Below are 19,076 nucleotides of genomic sequence, written 5' to 3' on the forward strand. Positions count from 1 at the left end.
CGCAGAAGCGTTAGAAGTCACAGAAGCGGGAAGGACCTCGCATATGCGAGACCGCAGATGCGGTTAAGTTTCCGCAGAAGCGAAAGTTTTAGCAGAATACTTAAATACAAGGGTTCACGATTTTGCTTCATTTTAAACATTTTGAGCTCGGGTCTTGGCGATTTGTGAGAGCATTTTTGAAGAATTTTTTGAGGTAAGTCTCTTGTATTCATTTTTGATCAATAACCTTATTTCTCCGTTGATTTTTCTACCTAGTTTGTGTGTATTTAAGGTGAAATTTGAGAGTTTGAGGCTAGGGATTTGGAGAGTTTAATTTGGGGATTTAAGTGGCGACTTGGTGTTGAATTTTGGTAAAATTGTTATGGTTGGACTCATGGTCGAATGGGTATTCGTATTTTGTGACCTTTGCCCGATTCTGAGACGTGGGTTCGGGTCGACTTTTTGGGGTAATTTTTTGATTCTTTGCTAAAGTCGTAGATTTATGATTTAAATTAGTTTCATGTAGTTGTATTCTTGGTATGTAATTGATTTTGTCTATATTTGGGCCATCAGAGTCAGAAATTCGAAGGAAAGGCATCCTTATCGATTGATTGAGCGAGATTTGAGGTAAGTGACTTGTCTAACCTTGTGTGGGGGAAATTCTCTTAGGATTTGGTACTGTTATAACAATTTGTGATATGTGTGAGTCATGTACGTGAGGTGACGAGTGCGTACACGGGCTAATTATGAAAAATTTTAGTTTTGCTGAGTAGACTTCTTTTAAATTCTTTAACCGAGTTACCTTAGCATGTGTAGTTGTCATGTTTAGCCTAATATCACATGTCTACGTGTCTTAATCTTTACTTGAAATTCATGCAACATGCTTAGTTGAATTACCTGTTTCCTTGGTTATTGTATTCGGCCTTTGACTGTAGGATTCCTTGCTGTAAATTCGTTGTTCCATAATTTATGAGCTGCATATTTACTTTTGGAACTACGAGGCGGTACCTCGAGAGATCCCCCTGTTGCATATTTACTTTTGGGACTACGAGGCGGTACCTCAGGAGATCCCCCTGTCGTGCATATTTAGTTTTGGGACTACGAGACGGTACTTTAGGAGATCCCCTTTTTGTGTATTTATATTTAGGACTACGAGGCGGTACCTCGGGAGTGCCCTTGTTATTTACCTCTATTTGTCGTGCTGTTACTCTTCTAAAATTTCTTGTTGTTCATTTCTCAGTCATTTCATTGTGTTATTATATTTTCTGCTTCATTTTCTTTTTTTCCAGTAGGCCTTGACATGACCTCGTCACTACTCTACCAAGGTTAGGCTTGGCACTTACTAGGTACCGTTGTGGTGTACTTATACTATACTTCTGCATATTATTTTATGCAGATCCAGATTCTTCCTACCAGACCAGATACCAGTGAGCTGGACCCTACGTGGAGACTTCGAGGTATATCTGCCAGTGTCCGCAGACCTCAGAGTCCCCCTCTATCCTTGTTATATTGTTTTCCCTATTCTCTTTAGACTCTGATGTATAGAGATACTTAGTATTTTCTCTTATAAACTTGTGACTTATTTCTACCGGGTTTTGGAAGTTATAATTATTAAAAATCGCAGTTCTTGTTTATATTTCATATGTTGAGATTTGAGTTCAGTTTTATATTCAGTTATTCTGCAAATTGTTAGGCTTACCTAGTCTTAGAGATTAGGTGCCATCACGGCTCCCACAGAGGGGAAACTGGGGCCGTGATAAATATTAAGAAATAACGTGTTCAAACAATTAAGTAAATATTTTTCTATGATTAAATAAAATTTTAAAAATACAAAATAAATTTCTACTATTGGTAAGTTTACTAATGAAAAGTAAAAATTAAACTGTATCTTGTAGCTAAAAAAGAACAAAAATTTAACTGCATCTAATACAAAATTAATTATAAGAGAACTCAATATATTTGGAACATGATAATCAAATAACTTATGTATTAATATTTTAGACTAATTAAAAGTTACAATTTAAAATAAAATATGACATTATTTTGGTTATAGGTAAAACATTAATATAAAAACTAATTAAAATTTATAGTAGGGAAGAGAATGTATAAAAAATAATTGAGGTAGTGTGAGGATACTTATACTTTAAATTAACTTAAAAATAAATAAAATAAAATAATTAAATTATATTTAAAAATATTATTAATAAATTTAAATGATTAAAATATTCTGAATAAGAGGATACAAGCATAAAAATATACCAAATTTCAAGAATAAAACATTTATATTTATTATATACTATAAAAAGGATAATAAGCAAGATGTTAATTTAATTATAAGCTAATAAAAAATTCTATGATAGTAATAATATTAAATAGTAAATAATTCAATAACTATAAGAAAAGAACAAAAAGAAAACAGAATTTACGTTAAAATGATGTGATGAATGAGACATATTTGACTTTCAGATAAAAATAAAGTGATAGTAAGAATTTTGTTAAAATAATATGACTAATGTGCTCGAACAAGACGAATCACAATATGACATGTTTAGTATTCTTTAATATTGACAGCAAAACGAAATGCAAGTACTAAAATCAAGGGGTTAGGTTGCTACAAATATAAAAATAAAGAAATAAAAAAATTGGTTGTCTACTACGAGATTTGAAAAATAATTTCATATCATGCTTCATAATTAAATTCTCATGTTATATAATTTTTATCTGAGAGGTTTATATTTTAAGGTTATTTGCACATGATCAAACAACCTACATCGCAATTTGACATGATTTGTCCACGCATCGCGCGTGTACTAATACTACGTTAAAGCTAGTCATTTTTTCAAGTTAGTAGGAATAAGAACTAATTTTTTCGGTTTAATTTATGTGACGGAGTTTGATCGAATAAATAAAATATAAAAACTTTTGAAACTTGTAATTTTGATATGACATGAGATTTTTATGGTTATAAAAATATATATAAAATAAAAAGTTTAAAGTTAAAATTTTTTCAAACATAAAAAAAGTATCATTCCTTTTAAAACAACTACTAAGAAATATTTTTATCGATATCCTCTTAAAGCCTGATCTTTAACTTTTGTCCTTGTTTTAAATAATTTAGTAAAGTGGTCCCTGATGATTCATACGCTCGACTCCAGCTTATTTAGTAGTGAGATGTTATTATTGTTGGCATAATTTTTCTGGCAAAATATACTTACCAATAGTGTCCTTAATTAACACGTCTCAAGCTTCACAAATAACTCGCGAAGCTTGAGGGTGTTAAGTCATTGTTCTCGGGAATATTTCGACAATGTAGTTTGGCTTACCAATGCGGCAAGTAGCGGAGACAAATTGATTAAAAAATAATTATTCATCTATATTATCTATTAAAAAATAAATTAAATAATAATTTTTTAAATAATGAACCAACTATGTATAAGATTTATATTATCTACTTAAAAATTGATATTTTATGGACAACCAAATGATTTTAATTTTTAACTTCTATATTTGCAAAGACTCAAATTTGGAGTTCTCAAACTGGGGAGACTAAAAATTCTTTCAAAGTGATCGTATCAAAAAGCCACGGATAATATAAGTATTCATATTATCCACCAATTAACCCATTTTTTATCCGTATTAAATATGAGTTGGTAGGATATTTTATCAGTTTCGACCGATCTATTTCCAACTCGGCGCGCCCGTTTACCATCCCTAATGCAAAAGGCATGTAATATTTTAATCTTACAAGTCGTGGTGGGGTGGTAGCTAATTGCCAGTTACACCCTTATATTGGGTGGGTCGTACACCCCTATCCTTGTCTTGGATATATTCTTTACCTCTCCTCAAGATAAATGGGTGATAGACACGCGCTGCCACGTGTCAACATGCTAAAAAGAATTAAAAAAAAAGATTATTTTCTATATTAAACCCACCCCACTTCCCCATGTCTTCTCTTCTTCCCAAAACAAGCCCATCAGAGACCCATCCACCCACCCCTACTTCCCCGCACTCCTTCTCCTTCTGTCAACAATCTATGGGGAAAAAAAATTGTAAAACTTTATGCAAGCTTTATGGATTTTAAGAAAAGGTTTGTAAACTCTAAGAAATCTGGTCACATTTAAGGAGGATGACAGGAAATGGGGTTATATTAATCTCCATTGTTTCAGGTGAGGAGTAAGTGAAGAAGAAGAGAGAAGAAGGAAAAAGAAAAGGAAAACTTGAAGAAAAAATATAATAAGAAAAGTAGGGGAATACATTTTAAAAAAAGGTGGCGAAATTAAATTTTTAACCTGTGTTTTTTGTCTTTCCACTCTTTTCATGCTTTGAATACATATAGTGGGTCATAGGACTCTCCAAAATACAAGGGTGCAACTGACAGTACAACTCCAATGGGATAAGTATCCCGTAAATAAATGATTCCTAAGAAGCATGTAATGTTAAATTTCAGAAGCATGATTCTTGATTTTAGTTTTTTAGTGGTATCTTTTCTTTTGATTTCTTAGGTAAAAGACCAGGTCAAAATGTCATTCTTGTCTATGCAATGTGAAATTTCCTAGGGTATAAAAAATCTACGCATTATAACCGTTCCAAAAATAATAGCAAAATAAATAAATAAATATTGTATATTAATTTGTAGTATATATTATGCTATACATATTTTATACATAAACAGTATATACTTTATGTATATTTGCCCAGTAACTATAATTATTTTTGTCCGGCTGGCCAAATATATTAAAAACCCTTCTTTTTCATTTTGTTACCATTTACTAGTATCTTTCATCCTTATTTGAATTTTCACATCCAGAAGTCAGTCAAAATTATGCCTATCTTGTATCTTTAATAGTCTTTCTTTCATGTTTTATCTGCTAACAGAAAAAAAATAAAAAAGACACTGAATTTCAAATTACTTTGGCTTTTCCCTCTCAAGTCTAAATTATTCCTCCTTTATTTTCCATTTAAAAGGAGTCCAAATGTCACTTCTCTGAAATAAGGTTTCACATTTTACAAGCAATAAGAGCAACATTAAAGAGATTTTATTACAACAGAAAATACAAAGGGAAGGAGTAAGTTTAAAACTTTTGAATGAAGTCAAATATATGCTTGTTAATCTCATCTGGCCTTTCTTGGTTAACAAAGTGAGCTGCACCTTCTAAAACCACCACTTCCTCCAACAATGGAACATCTTTCTTAAACTCACCATTGTGTATGTAATCTTTAGCACCTGGTATGTGATAAACCAAGTCTAATTCTCCGACCATAAACTTGGCCGGAACTTTAACTTGAGCTCCTGTCCAGGGTGCTGTGAGTTCCCAGTTTCTGCATTTCATCATAGGACAGAGAACTTTAGGATGTAAATTGTGTCCATTCAATTTCAAATTCCAAATATATAACACAGACAGTAAAGTTGTCTTTGTGTGGTTCGATGCGTGGAAGCAGCCACTAATGCTTGCATTAGTATAGACTGTCTACGTCACACTCCTTTGGGGTGCTGCCCATCCCGGGACCCTGAGTGAATGCGGATGCGTTGTGCACTGGGCTACCCTTTTATATACCACAAATGACATTTTCTTGACTAAAGAGGAGGAATTAGAGTCAAGTAATTGATAAAGAACTGAGACTTAATAGCTTCCATGTATGAAAAAATTGATCAAAACAATCTGTAAGCAACTAATTGGATAGTCTCATGAATTTTCACAATTTTCTTGACTTCCTAGAAAACATGACAACTTATATCAATCAATTGATTACACCTCGATTTCAAACTAGTTGGAGTCGGCCATACAAATCCATGGTATTGATTCCGCCTTATTCAGGTCTGCCTCATTCTAATAATAAGTAATGTCTTTTCAGGCAAATTAGAGACTTTTTAAAGGTAAAAGTTCTCTAAATCTCATACATATATCTACACAGAACATACATACTGTTTCACTCAATAATAAGTAATTTGTCTATTTAGGCAAATTGGGGATTTCTAAAGGTAAAAGTTCTCTAAATCTCATACTTATCTCTATACGCACATAGTATACAAGTCGCTAATCAGAACAAAAAGTCTCTTGACAAAGATCAAAACCTAATGCAATTGTAGAAACAACAAATAAAACCTTAATCCCAACTAGTTAAACCTAAGTTGCTCGGACTCGAGTGCGGGTATTCGATACGGACACGGATTCGAGTGTCGGATTCGGCAAAATCTAAATTTTAGTATCCGGGGGTGCGGATCTAGGTATGGATACGGGTGCGGGGATTCGGCTAAGAAAATTCAAAATTACAAAAAATAGAGCTATAAAGAAATTATAAATTTTGAGAGATATTATGTGAAAAATCCTCCATCTATATCGCGGCTAATGTCTACCAAAAGTCCGAACTCAGAACACGACTCCTTGAATTCTTGGTTTTTCTGAAACACAAAGCAGCAAATATGAGACAAAAGTACTACAATATTGAAGGAATGCCATTTCCCATGTCTTAAAAATCTGTTTTATTTTTAATTTTGAGAAATCAAAATCTCAATTTTCTCTCCAAATTTGTCGATGGACTCATGTCAAAGTACATGAAGTTAGTTGACCTTATCGGGGACGTATCCCGGACACGGAATGGGTGCGGCACCCAAAACGAAGAGCCCGTGCAACTTAGGTAGAAACAAATGTGAAGTATACAAGTAACGCGAGGAAAACAAATGCAACTGAATTTACGATATCATAAAGGTGAGGAAGACTTACATGGGAAAAGCTCGGTAATAGTTAACTCCACCAGTGAAGCCAGTCTGCTCAAACTTGCTGCTATAGTAATCCAAATCTTCCTCAGTCAGCCAAGATGAAAGCTCAATTGGAGCATCAGGGATAGCCTCAACGCCTTTGCCTTTAGGAAAATAAAATGGTGCAGAGTCGCGGAATCTGAGAAATTTCTTAAGAACAGACTTAACACCAATTGGAGCAAATTCAGCTTCAATTTCTCCTGGTACCTGCAGGTAAGATTATTGATGAACTTTCTAATTTAATCTCAACATAACTCCCACTGCTAACCTATGCCCTTATTAACCACTCAAAAAACTCTTGAATGGTATGTGAGTTGTTCCAAATAAATTACTGGGATAGTTTCTTTGGGCATATAGAACAACCTCTTTTTTATCAAATTAAAAAATACTTCCTTCACAAAGGAGAAGGAGAGCATTGTTGCATCAGTAAGAGTTATTGTTGTGTGATCATGGTTACGAGTTCAAGCTGTAAAAACAATCTTTTGCAAAAATGTAAGGTAAAAATATCTACAATAGATTCAGGGTCTATGTTGTACGGACTCTTCCAAATGCTGTCGCACCCGTGCCGGATCCTCCAAAAATGCACTACTTTTGCAGAATCCGACACACACCCAACAATATTTTCAGAGAATCCAAACAACATAGTTTACAGTGGTTCGGCCCATCCCCGAACCACATACATAAGGAGAGTTTAATGCACCGTGCTGCCTTTTATCACGACTCATTTATTTTGTATATGAAGTCTTTTTCTTTTTTCCCTAATTAGTAGTCCATACTTCATACTAAAAATGTCAAATTTCCGATGCAATTATTCGATAGTCCCCAGAAAACTTGTAAAATCCCTTCAAACACAAATTATACAGATACACAAACTAAAACAGAGAGAACCTGAAATCTCCAGACATAATGATCATCACCATATATAGCCCTAAGTCCATCAACAGTATTCATCTGTGGGTTCGTTGGAAAATAATGGACACTCAAATTAACCAAAGCCTTAACTTTATCTGGCCTAAAAAGGCACAAATGCCAAGCAATTATAGCACCCCAGTCATGACCCACAACAAACACCTTATCTTCATTTGGAGCTATGGCTTCAATAAGTGCTATAAGATCACCCACAAGGTGAAAGATACTGAATTTTGTATGATCATTAATGGGTGCACCTGTTACAAAAAAGAAAAACGAAGAAGAAAGATTGTAAGAGTGAGAACAACCTTTCTTAGAAATGATATTGCCTGTATACTGTTCGACAAAATGCTCATAATTTCCTTTATGATACAGCAAAGTCACTGTATTTCAAATTAACTTAGTCATTTCTCATAAAAGGTCTAAATTTTGTAGAGTTGAAAGAGAACTACAAACAAATCATTTTATTTCATGAAAAGTTAAATTCAAATATTAAGGCCCGTTTGTCCATAAAAAGTTTTTCCTTTTTTTTTTTTTTTTTTAAATATGTGTTTGTTCATGAAATTTTATAAGTTTTTGGGAATTTTTTAAAAACTTCAAAACCATTTTTTTACAAAATTTCAGAAAAACTTTTTTACTCACTCACAACACATTTTCAAGCGAAATGCATGTCCAAACATAATTTCAAATTCCGAATATTATTTTTCAACTTAACTCTAAATACTACTTTTTTTCAAAAATTATAATTTTTATGTCCAAACGCTTACTAAATAGAATCGAAACTACGAAAGTCTTTTTATATATAAAGTCTTAAAACTTAGCTTTGCCTTGCTATGTGAAACAATTCCACTTCATATATATTACGCCTTTTGTCCTGTTTTATTATTAGACACGAAATTTAAAAAATTTAAAAAGAAAATCTTTTATATATAACCCAAATTTAGACAAAGTATCAATTTTTTATATTTTTTAAAAATAAATGGTGGGAAAAGTTCTATATGTTCTTTCTTATTTCACTTTTCTTATAAAAGAATGACAATTTATATCAAGCGGATCCCAACAAGTCAGGCCACTATGATAAAATAGAAATACTAAGATTAATTAAGTTTCTACAAGAGAACTACCGTCAAACCTTTTTACAACAGTTTCGTTTGTTCTAGATATTTTTGGATGTTATAACGAATTGATGTTATAGAAAACATATATTATAACAGAACATGAAATTTGATTTCGAAAAAACTTAGCTTTTATAGTGAAGTGTTGTTACGAAGATATTGTTACTTAGAAGTTGAGTGTATATCATTCTTATTTTTTTTTTTAAACAGACTAAAAGGGAAAATATGTCACGTTAAATAAGATCGAATGCTAAAAATTTAACAGCACCTGTAGTATCTCCATAACCCCTTAGGTCAGGTGCCACAGCACGATAGCCACGTTCAGCTAAGTAGAGAATTTGGTGGCGCCATGAATACCAGAGCTCAGGGAAACCATGGATAAAGAGGATTATTGGACCTTGGCCTAATTCTGCTACATGCATTTGTAGGCCATTTACATCTACCATCTTGTGCTCTATCTTCTCCATTTTTTGTTTTTTCTTCTGTGTTTCTGAGTCCGTCTGAGTGACAAATTTGGGTATTTATTTTGACTTAGTATGGGCAAATGCCGGCTAATCCAAGTAACTGTAGAAAAGGTTTGGCTATGATTCCTATGGCTGTTATTGAAGTCATTGTCAATGTCACTACTATTATTACTCCATTATTGATACAATACAAAACAAATGGCCAAACCTGTCCTATAATTTGGCACGTGGTCTTTGGTGTACGAGATAGAGCAACAATAATATTCCAAAGTTTTTGAAAAGGAGAAAGCTTCCAATATTACCTCAGCCTTTCTATTTTATATTTTTTCTCTATCTTGCCGTTCATAAAAATATTTATTTGTTATAAAATAAAAACTATAAAGTAAATAATGGCAGAGAAATTTATAGAAATAGTGATATATTATTCAGTTTCAAACTAACGTACAAATAAATTATTTTGACACCCAACTATTTATAGAAGAAAAGAAGTTGTTGCAACGTTTTTCGGAAGCTACTGAAAAGCTTTTCTGGAGCTACTTATAGGTGCATGTATGAGCTACTTGTAAACATATACTTGGACAATTTTAATTATCCAAGATACATATATTTACACCTTTGTAATTGTTTAGGAGAATGCTTCAAATTGTTGCAAAGGACATATACAAAATAATTTGATAGCTTAGAGGTAAACTTAATTCTTTTTTTGTCTATGTGGCTCTACTGTGAGAAATGTCAGAATCAAGCTTGAAACCCATTAGAGGGAAGTCGCAATATGAGATAAATTAATGACGTTCATAAATTTTATACCAAAATAATGAGATAGTTTATTCCATATAGAAGGTGAAATTTCTATCCTAATTATCATTTCTGAAATTTATATTGTGGGATAACCTGGTTTAAAACTTTAAACCAAATGATAGGCTTGTAAGAGCCACCGCTACACCTTTAGTTTCATTTGCATTTATTAGTGGAAGATCTCGCTTTTACTCCTTATATTTCACGTGGAGGTAATGTCACACGTGATCATTGATCATGCCCAACTCTAGTCATAAAAAGGATAAGCGGTCGTTGCAAATATAATCCGGTCTAAAAGTTCGGAGTCGAATCCCACAAAGAACTAAGATTTCGCTATAATTGTTTAGTATCACTAAGAAGACAAGTTCGAACACTTCCTAAGTTATAAATATAAAGATTCTTATGTAAAACTAATTGACTAACAAATTAAGGTAGTGAATTAACAACTAGAGATACTAGGGGTTGAAGAAAGGATTAAGCAGGTCTAGAGTTATGATTTTCTCAATTGTCGGAATCCTTCCCGCTACATCTTCTATAATTTCGCCTAAGTATTCTCTACTGATCGTGAGTACTTTGACTGTCGTAGCTCTCTCTCGAGCAACTACCACAATTTACTAGACGTATTCTCTCGAACTATGCTAGCTGGAACTAATTCACTGCTCACTACGATCGCACCAAGGTTTCGTTATCTCTAATCCCGCCTTTAAGCCCTCCATATTGATCTCTCACATATATTAGGAGTAATGTTGCTCAACAACTACCTAAATGCGTACTCTCTCTCTCTCTCTCTCTCTCTCTCTCTCTCTCTCTCTCTCTCTCTCTTTTTCTCTCTCTCTCTCTCTCTCTCTCTCTCTCTCTCAAGCAACACACACTAAATAGGCACAATCAATTGATGGTCATTCAATCAACAACAATAAACACGTAGTTGAACAAGTAGAGAAATTCAATGGCGCAATTATATAAAAACATCACAAGAATTTATTCTACAAAAGGTTCTATCAAAAAACCCTAGATAACAAATTAGCTATTCATAATAGTATACAAAACTACAATATTAGAATTCATAACCAATAATGAAAATAGAAAGAAGGAAGTGAAAAACTCGTAGAAGAATTCTCCACCTTGCTCCTAGCGTGTTCTTGCCTCCTTGGGTCGAATCCCCTCTCCAAAATCGTCTCTCCTTTAGGTCGAATCTGCTCTAAAAAAAGGTCCTCCCCTTCTTAGACATGTTCATGGAGTATTTATAGGCTAGGATTGAAGTCCTTGAGTCCAAATTTGGGTCGGAGTCTTTTAATTCACGACTTTTAATTACCGGACTATAGATCTCGTGAGGCCAGGCTTATATCGCGATCAGCCTAGCTACAGAGTTGGCTACGCCTAGCCTGTAGCGCGGTCAAGCTGACTATAGAGCTGGTGTTACTTGGTCTGTAGCACGGTAAGGCGGACTATAGAGCTTACTTAGTCTGTAGTATGGTTTGGGTACTTGATGCTTTTGTGCTCTTTTATTGTATTTTTGTCCTCTTTTTGTGCAACTTTCACTCATTTTTGTCTTCCAATACTCCTACACATAAAACAACATAATTTAGCTCAAACGTCGCATAATTAACTACTAAACTAACAATATGTAAGGCGAGTAATATACTAAAAATATAGCATTTTGGCTGCACATCACTACCCCACACTTAAACGTTGCTCGTCCTCGAGTCAACCACCAATTCACACTAACCTTGAGCACTTTATTTTCTTTTAGCACATTCGAAGCACACCATACCTATGACTATGGTTGATAGCAATAATTAAACCTTAGCATATGCCTTCAACACATACTTCCCTTTACTTTATGTCATACTTCAAAAATTTATTCAACACCAAGACAACATGATGATAACAATCCTAGCCTCACAAACTGACTTTATATCATATGCATTCGTGGCTTAAACAATTAACATCATATAGAAATGTAATAACGTCACATATCCCTTGCGAAATCATGTACCCTCACAACAAGAACAAGAGAGTAAGTTGAATCCACACATTCGAATCAAATTCTCAAATATATTTTAAGGACTCAGATAAATCAAAGAAATTTCTCACTCTCACAAAGAAGTTACATGCATGCACAAAGTACCATAGGCTTGCCCATTATGTAAACCTCCACTAATATAGGCTTGCTAAATCTAAAATCAATTAGGACTTTTTCATGATTGTAATGTGGGCTAAAGAACGAGTAGGATAAATTTAAGAATAGTGACTAATCCTCCTAAGCACTTTAACACATCACAAACTTAACTTTAAGCGCATTTTTCTTCAACAAAACTTCACTTTCACAAGCAATATCACACCCAAAAATATTTCTTCTTTCTTTAAGCACTACTTTAACTCATACCCACTAGCAAGAACAAGATATTTTTATTTTCTTTTGCTACATATTTTTTTTTCTTTTCTACCATTCCTGCTAGTGGTGTATTTCTTATAATATAAGTACACCTTTTTTTTTCCATTGGTTCTACTCAAAAGCCACCCAAGTTTCCTCCTTACTTCTTTTAGCACTCATTTTGCAATTAAAGTACTTTAAGAGGGAAAAAGATCAAAACAATGATAATTAAGAACAAAAGAGTATAGGCTTGTAATGTGGTTTCCAAATAAAAGTTTATAGGCTCAAAAGGGTTGACTAGGGATAAGTTTTATTTGTGGTAAGCATTAAGCTCAAACAAATCAAAGAAAACATAATATCATTTTTCAAACCGAGCAAAACCTTTTCACTTCAACTCACATGCCGAGCAAGTTCTAGACTCTAATGCAATGACACAGACTATATAATTTCTCACCACACATGGTACATGACTCACTAAGGACGGTTCCATTCCGATTCTTAAACAATTGCAAGTATTCATGGAGTCATAAAATATTAAGCATCAAGCACAATGTGACACAAGCCAAGAAAACGAGATATAGGCGTCAATAACATGTTATTTACTCAACACGGCATCATAAGCATTTTCAAACCATAGGGAAGGTACTAAACATGCTAGAGCCTAAATATGCTACTATCAAACATGTCAAAAGGGCGCCTAGAAAGTTCATCTTCCTTCTTTTATTCCCTAAATACTATTCTACTCTAAAAATAAAAAGTTATGACCCGGTTCAAATTACATCTCATAAAAAAGAATCGAGGCACAAAGAAAAATCACGAGGGATTATTATTACCTACAAAAATAAAAAAAATATTTTTGGATTTTTTTGTGTGTTTTTGGTTAGACTTTAAACCCTCAAGAAAACTGTCTAATAGATCCATCGTTGGGAAAAGTCCAATCTTTTCTATTTTTCTAAGAAAATATATTATTCAATTAAACTGACACAACTAAAATAGCATAGAAAGTCACCCAAACAATCTTCTCACCCCACACTTAAAATTGTGCATTGTCCTCAGTGCACACTATAACTAACAAGAGGATAAAAGAAACTCCCTGGTAGGCCAAAGGCCGAAGCTTTAGCAGCTCATGGGATACTCAGACTTCTCCAGGCCTGGTCCTTCGTATGGGCACCCCATACTTAGTTCTAACCATCTGGCTGACTGTTGCATCCTTCCAATAACTTTGATTTCCATGCTCCTACAATATATATATAAAAAATGATACTACAAAAATAATACAATAAAAAAATAAAAAAATAAAAAAAGCAATAAAGTTGGGTTGCCTCCCAACAAGCGCCTAATTTAACATCGCGGCACAACGTGAATCACTTTTTGCCTCCACTTTGAACTTGTGAATTGGATCCCAAGTTTTGATTCAAACTTATGATTGTGCTCTTGGGGTGGTAGAACAAATCTAACCAACCCAAGAAAATAATATAATACTCTGCACTTCTTGGACTTTATGTGAGGTGTGTAATCTTGACTATTTGGCAAGAAAAATTCCAGAATGTAGACACCTTGTTCCTCATTCCTTGACTTATCAATTAGCTCGACTGACTCTATTTCCATATCATCATCCAAACACAATGCGAAAAAATACTTAGAATGAGGACCAATGCACTCAAATACATAAACTTCAGGTCTTTTCACATCCTCAACACCAATGACACTAGAGTCAACTAAATTTGTATCATGAAAGTTGGTCGACTCTAGTATTACTTCTTCAATATCGGCATCCTCAAATTCTAGTTGGATAGATTGTTGGTGTTCTACTCTGACCTCCTCCATTGTCACCTGAATTTCAGTATCTAATTCATGCTCTTCTTGGCTACTATCCCGAACATTGACTTGTTGAGCATTAAATGTTTCAACCAATTGACTCACTTGTACCTCCAGGTTGTGAATCATAACATCTTGCCTTTGTATGAGCAATTATTTCTCATTATTTTGTTATACAAGGCATCGTAGCATATCCTTGATCTCTTTCAGGTCATTATCCCTGGGTTCTTTGTTCCTATTAACATTACAAGAAAAAGTAGAACCATCATAGTAAGGAGTTAGGGGAGGATAAGAAATATCAGTACAACCATGAAAGTGACCATCTTGACTACCACACATATCACACACATTCCGCACATAAGATTGAGTTGGTGCACATAACTCGCTCTCGGAAGTATTTGGATAATTTTGCCACAGGTAGTTTCCTTCACAATATGTATGAGGATCAATGGTAGAATTACCAATACTTAAACTTTCATAATTCCAAGATGCCATGTTTCTAAAATCAACAAGTAAAACAAAAATAAAAAAAATCAAATACCAAAAAAATAAAATAAAATAAAAGTTCAAACTTGAAACTTAGCAATATGTACACCTACAACTACACCATTAGTTCTCCGGCAACGACACCAAAATTTGATCACGCCCAACTCTAATCCTAAGAAAGATAAGCGGTCGTTGCAAATATAATTCGGTCTAAAAGTCCGGAGTCGAATCCCACAGAGAACCAAGGCTTCGCTATAATTGTTAAGTATCACTAAGAAGACAAGTTCGAACAATTCCTAAGTTATAAATATAAAGATTCTTATGTTAAACTAATTAACTAACAAATTAAGGTAGTGAATTAACAACTAGAGATACTAGGGATTGGAGAAAAGATTAAGAAGTCTAGAGATGATTTCCCAATTATCGGAATCCTTCCCGCTACGTCTTCTATAATTTCGCCTAAGTATTCTCTACCGATCGTGAGTACTTTGGCTGTCGTAGCTCTCTCTCGAGAAACTACCACAATTTACTAGACGTATTCTCTCGAACTACGCTAGCTGGCACAAATTCACCGCTCTTTACGATCGCACCAAGGTTTCGTTATCTCTAATCCCGCTTTTAAACCCTCCATATTGATCTCTCATATATATTAGGAGTGATGTTGTTCAACAACTACCTAGATGCGTACTCTCTCTCTCGAGTAATATACACACTAAATAGGCACTGGCAATTGATGACCATTCAATCAACAGTAATAAACACGTAGTTGAACAAGTAGAGAAATCCAACGGCTCAATTATATAAAACCGTCACAAGAATTTATCCTACAAAAGGTTCTATCAAAACCCTAGATAACAAATTAGCTATTCATAATAGTATGCAAAACTCCAATACTAGAATTCATAACCAATAATGAAAATAGGAAGAAGGAAGTGAAAAAATCGTTGAAGAATTTTCCGCCTTGCTCCTAGTGCGTTTTTGCCTCCTTGGGTCGAATCCCCTCTTAAAAAACATCTCTCCTTTAGGTCGAATTTGCTCTAAGAAAACGTCCTCCTCTTCTTAGACATGTTCATGGAGTATTTATAGGGTAGGGTTGAAGTCCTTGAGAGTTCAAATTCAGGTTTGAGTCTTTTAATTCACGACTTTTAATTACCGGGCTATAGACCTTGCGAGGCCAGACTTATAGCGCGGTCAGCCTGGCTAAGACCTGGCTATGCCTGCCCTGTAGCGCGATCAAGCTAACTATAGAGCTGGTGTTACTTTGTCTGTAGCATGGTAAGGCACTTGATGCTTTTGTGCTCTTTTCTTGCATTTTTGTCTTCTTTTTGTGCAACTTTCACTCATCTTTGTCTTCCGATGCTCCTAGACTTAAAATAACATAATTTAGCTCAAACATATCACAATTAACCACTAAACTAACAATATGCAAGGCGAGTAATATACTGAAAATATAGCATTTTGTCCGCACATCAATCATGAATTAAGATAAAGTTGATTCTCGAGATTTGAGTGCATTATTTTAGCAAATACCAGTAGATGAAATTATTGACATTGACACATTTCGAGTTTCAACATTTACTTTAGATAGTTTAATGATAGATTTTTAATTGTATGCTGAGAGTGTTGTCTACTATTTCTAGAGGACAAAAAACTAATCTTTTGAGAAAGTGATGTTGCGTTTCTCCATTCCAAATTGGCTGAAGCAGACCACGTTATAATGAGATTCCTTCAAGAGTGGTGAGCTTGAAAATAACAGTAGTAGACTTGGCCATATTGTGTCTGACCTAATTTAATTGGAAATTGAGAATTTTAATTTGATAGATTTAGTATTGAATTTTTTTATTACCTTCTTAAAATGATGGATTCAAAAGTAATAAGTATTCTCTTTATCCCATTTTATAATATGACACTTTGGATTTCGAGAGTCAAATTTATTATTTTGATTGTGAATTCAGACATATAATCTTTAAGTTTTTTGAAAAATAATTATAGAAAAGGGTATTACATAACAAGGAAGAAAGGGTAGTTTGGTCATTAACTATGTATCTGTTAGTATTAATGAATTAGTTAGAAGTTAGTTAGGATATTAAAAATATTGTTAATTCTGGTATTAGTCCATATAGATTCTATATATATGGGCTTGTACTCTCATCTTTGAATAACATATTATCATCTCCTTCCTCCTCTATCTCTTCTTCTCTCTTCTATCTCTGCAAAGTCTATTGCATTTCTCTGTAATTGCTTAAACAAATTCATGGTATCAAAGCAGTCGAGCAAGAATTCTTAGCTCGGTGTTCGATCTCTGTTCTTCCGCATAATTAATTCTTCATTGTTGTCTTATGCAAGTGTATTCTTTAAATTCTTTGTCATCAATGACGATTGAAGATTTGACACCCCCAGATGCGAGTCAAAATTCACATGCAGCGGGTACAACCCAAGATTTCAATATGAATAAAGCCCCAGAAATCGACTACAATTATCCATTGTTCTTGTCACCAGCAGATGTGAGTGGAATTCGGATTATCTTATTTCAATTGACAGGTATCGAAAACTACTCTATCTGGTATCGTTCTATGAGAGTAGCACCGATAAGTAGAAATTTTGACTGCTTATTAGCACCTTTTAGCTTTTGTTTTAGTCCGAAAGTATTGAATTATGTTCCCAAAACTAATAAAATTGTGCATATTACAAGAATGCTAGAATTTTGGTCTCCCGATATAAAATCCGACTAAGAAAGAAGTGTTCCGAAGCACAAGGCAATAAAGGGCGTAGAAACACAAATGTGTGGTCCGCAGAAGAAATTGCAGACCGCAGAATTCCATCTGCGGCCCCAGACCAAGAAGAAGAATTTAGCAGAACTTTGAGCAATGCACGTTAATTGTGCAACCGCAGATCTGGGCTAAGAGTCAAAAATCAGAGAGTATGCAAAAAGACCATGTTCAGGAGCCTTTGTGAATTGCGGACCACACAAGAATTGTGCGACCGCAGAAGATTGCCTTGCGACTGCAGTCCAGAAATGTGCAGCCGCAAAAGATTGCCTCGCGGCCGCAACTCAGAAATGTGCGTCCGCAGAACTCAACTTCCTGCCAACTGAAAAAATATGCGGACCGCACATGGATTTGTGCAGCCGTAGAACCTCCTGATGGGTACTTTTGTCCGAGATTTTCAACCCTGTATGAATACATGAGTTTTACAAAATTTGGTCAAGTTTGAACATCTGAAGTTGCTGTAGCCATTTTTCTTTACTACTTTAGGAAGTTTTACATTATTTTGATGTATTTACATTAGATTTCATCATTTTAATGTTCCGATATGTGTTTAATTAGCTTATCTTCTTTATTTTCTTCAAAACCCATTATGAGTAGTTAAACTCTTACTAGAGTTGTGACCCAACCCTAGTATATAAACCTTATGGGTATCTAATTTAGTGCTTGTTTATGATTGGGGTTGATTATTTAGCTTAGTTTATGCTTCAATTTTAGAATTAATGGTTACAAATATTGATTCATGCCTATTTGACTTAGTCTATACTTGAGAAAGAGGGACCTAGTCTAGGATAACTTAGCTAACAAAGAATTGGGTCAATTGAGAGATTGATTAACCCAACTAAAGGGTTCAACTTAGAGATAGTAATAACCCGACTTGAGCTCTTATCAACTGTTTTGGTTGATGCCCTTTTGGTCTTGAGAAAGCCAAATTGGACAAAGTCACTCTCTGACCGAGAGGTATTGAGTGGGTAGTGTAGCGTTATGAGCTATAATACATCCAAATCAATAAAACAAGCATTAACGTCTTTGTCCCATTAGGCAAATACCTAGGTTATGGTCACAACCCTAGGCCTTTTACCCAATTGGAAAAACCTTAAAAATATTTATCTCTAGTCTATTTTCTTTATCTTGCGATCATTAGATTAACGGTAGAAATAGGAAACCAAAACCTTGTTGTGAAAGTGCAATCTAGATAACTCATTTGCTTGCTTCAAATATATACTCCTAACTCCCATCATAACTTCCAGTAGATTCGACCCCGACTCATAGTTGGGTAATTATTATTGTATACGATTGTATCATATCTCTTACTGAGGTGTGTTAGGGATGTGATCAAGCACTGCTGGGTAGGAACAAATTGGGGTTGATTAATGGGTTGTGTTCTAAAGATAAATTCCCAGATTGTACTTGGAATCACTGGGAAAGGGTGAATGCTATTGTGCTATCTTGGATTATGAATTCTATTGCCAATGGTCTTATTGGTGGTATTATGTATGCGTTTAGTGCACAAGCTGTGTGGAATGATTTACATGAACGGTTTAACAAGGTAGATGGGTCTAGATCATTCAATTTGCATAAAGAAATTGCTACACTAAGTCAGGAACAACTTCT

General features: G+C 34.2%; 1 protein-coding gene and 1 long non-coding RNA gene across 2 annotated transcripts; one reads left to right on the forward strand and one right to left on the reverse strand.

Annotated features, from left to right (window-relative positions):
• Window positions 1–4,904: 4,904 nt before the first annotated feature.
• On the reverse strand, window positions 4,905–9,306 carry LOC107804911 (epoxide hydrolase 2). Its single transcript, XM_016628861.2, has 4 exons — window positions 9,029–9,306; window positions 7,625–7,902; window positions 6,702–6,943; window positions 4,905–5,298 (listed from the first exon to the last, which is right to left on the reverse strand). The coding sequence occupies exons 1-4, from the start codon at window positions 9,225–9,227 to the stop codon at window positions 5,052–5,054; spliced, it is 966 nt and encodes a 321-aa protein (XP_016484347.1). The 5' UTR covers window positions 9,228–9,306; the 3' UTR covers window positions 4,905–5,051.
• A 7,567-nt stretch (window positions 9,307–16,873) lies between these two features.
• LOC107804909 (uncharacterized) lies at window positions 16,874–18,022 on the forward strand. Its single transcript, XR_001652320.2, has 2 exons — window positions 16,874–17,238; window positions 17,390–18,022. It is a non-coding gene; the product is annotated as an uncharacterized LOC107804909 (long non-coding RNA).
• Window positions 18,023–19,076: the final 1,054 nt, after the last annotated feature.

Source organism: Nicotiana tabacum, chromosome 13 (assembly GCF_000715075.1).
Source record: "Nicotiana tabacum cultivar K326 chromosome 13, ASM71507v2, whole genome shotgun sequence".
Classification (NCBI taxonomy): Eukaryota; Viridiplantae; Streptophyta; class Magnoliopsida; order Solanales; family Solanaceae; genus Nicotiana; species Nicotiana tabacum.

Coding starts and splice junctions, on each gene's coding strand:
- LOC107804911 (XM_016628861.2), bottom strand. CDS start 9,227: ATGGAGAAGATAGAGCACAAGATGGTAGATGTAAATGGCCTACAAATG. Junction 6,944..7,624: donor ATTATGTCTGGAGATTTCAG/GTTCTCTCTGTT, acceptor TCTTACCTGCAG/GTACCAGGAGAAATTGAAGC. Junction 5,299..6,701: donor TATTACCGAGCTTTTCCCAT/GTAAGTCTTCCT, acceptor GATGAAATGCAG/AAACTGGGAACTCACAGCAC.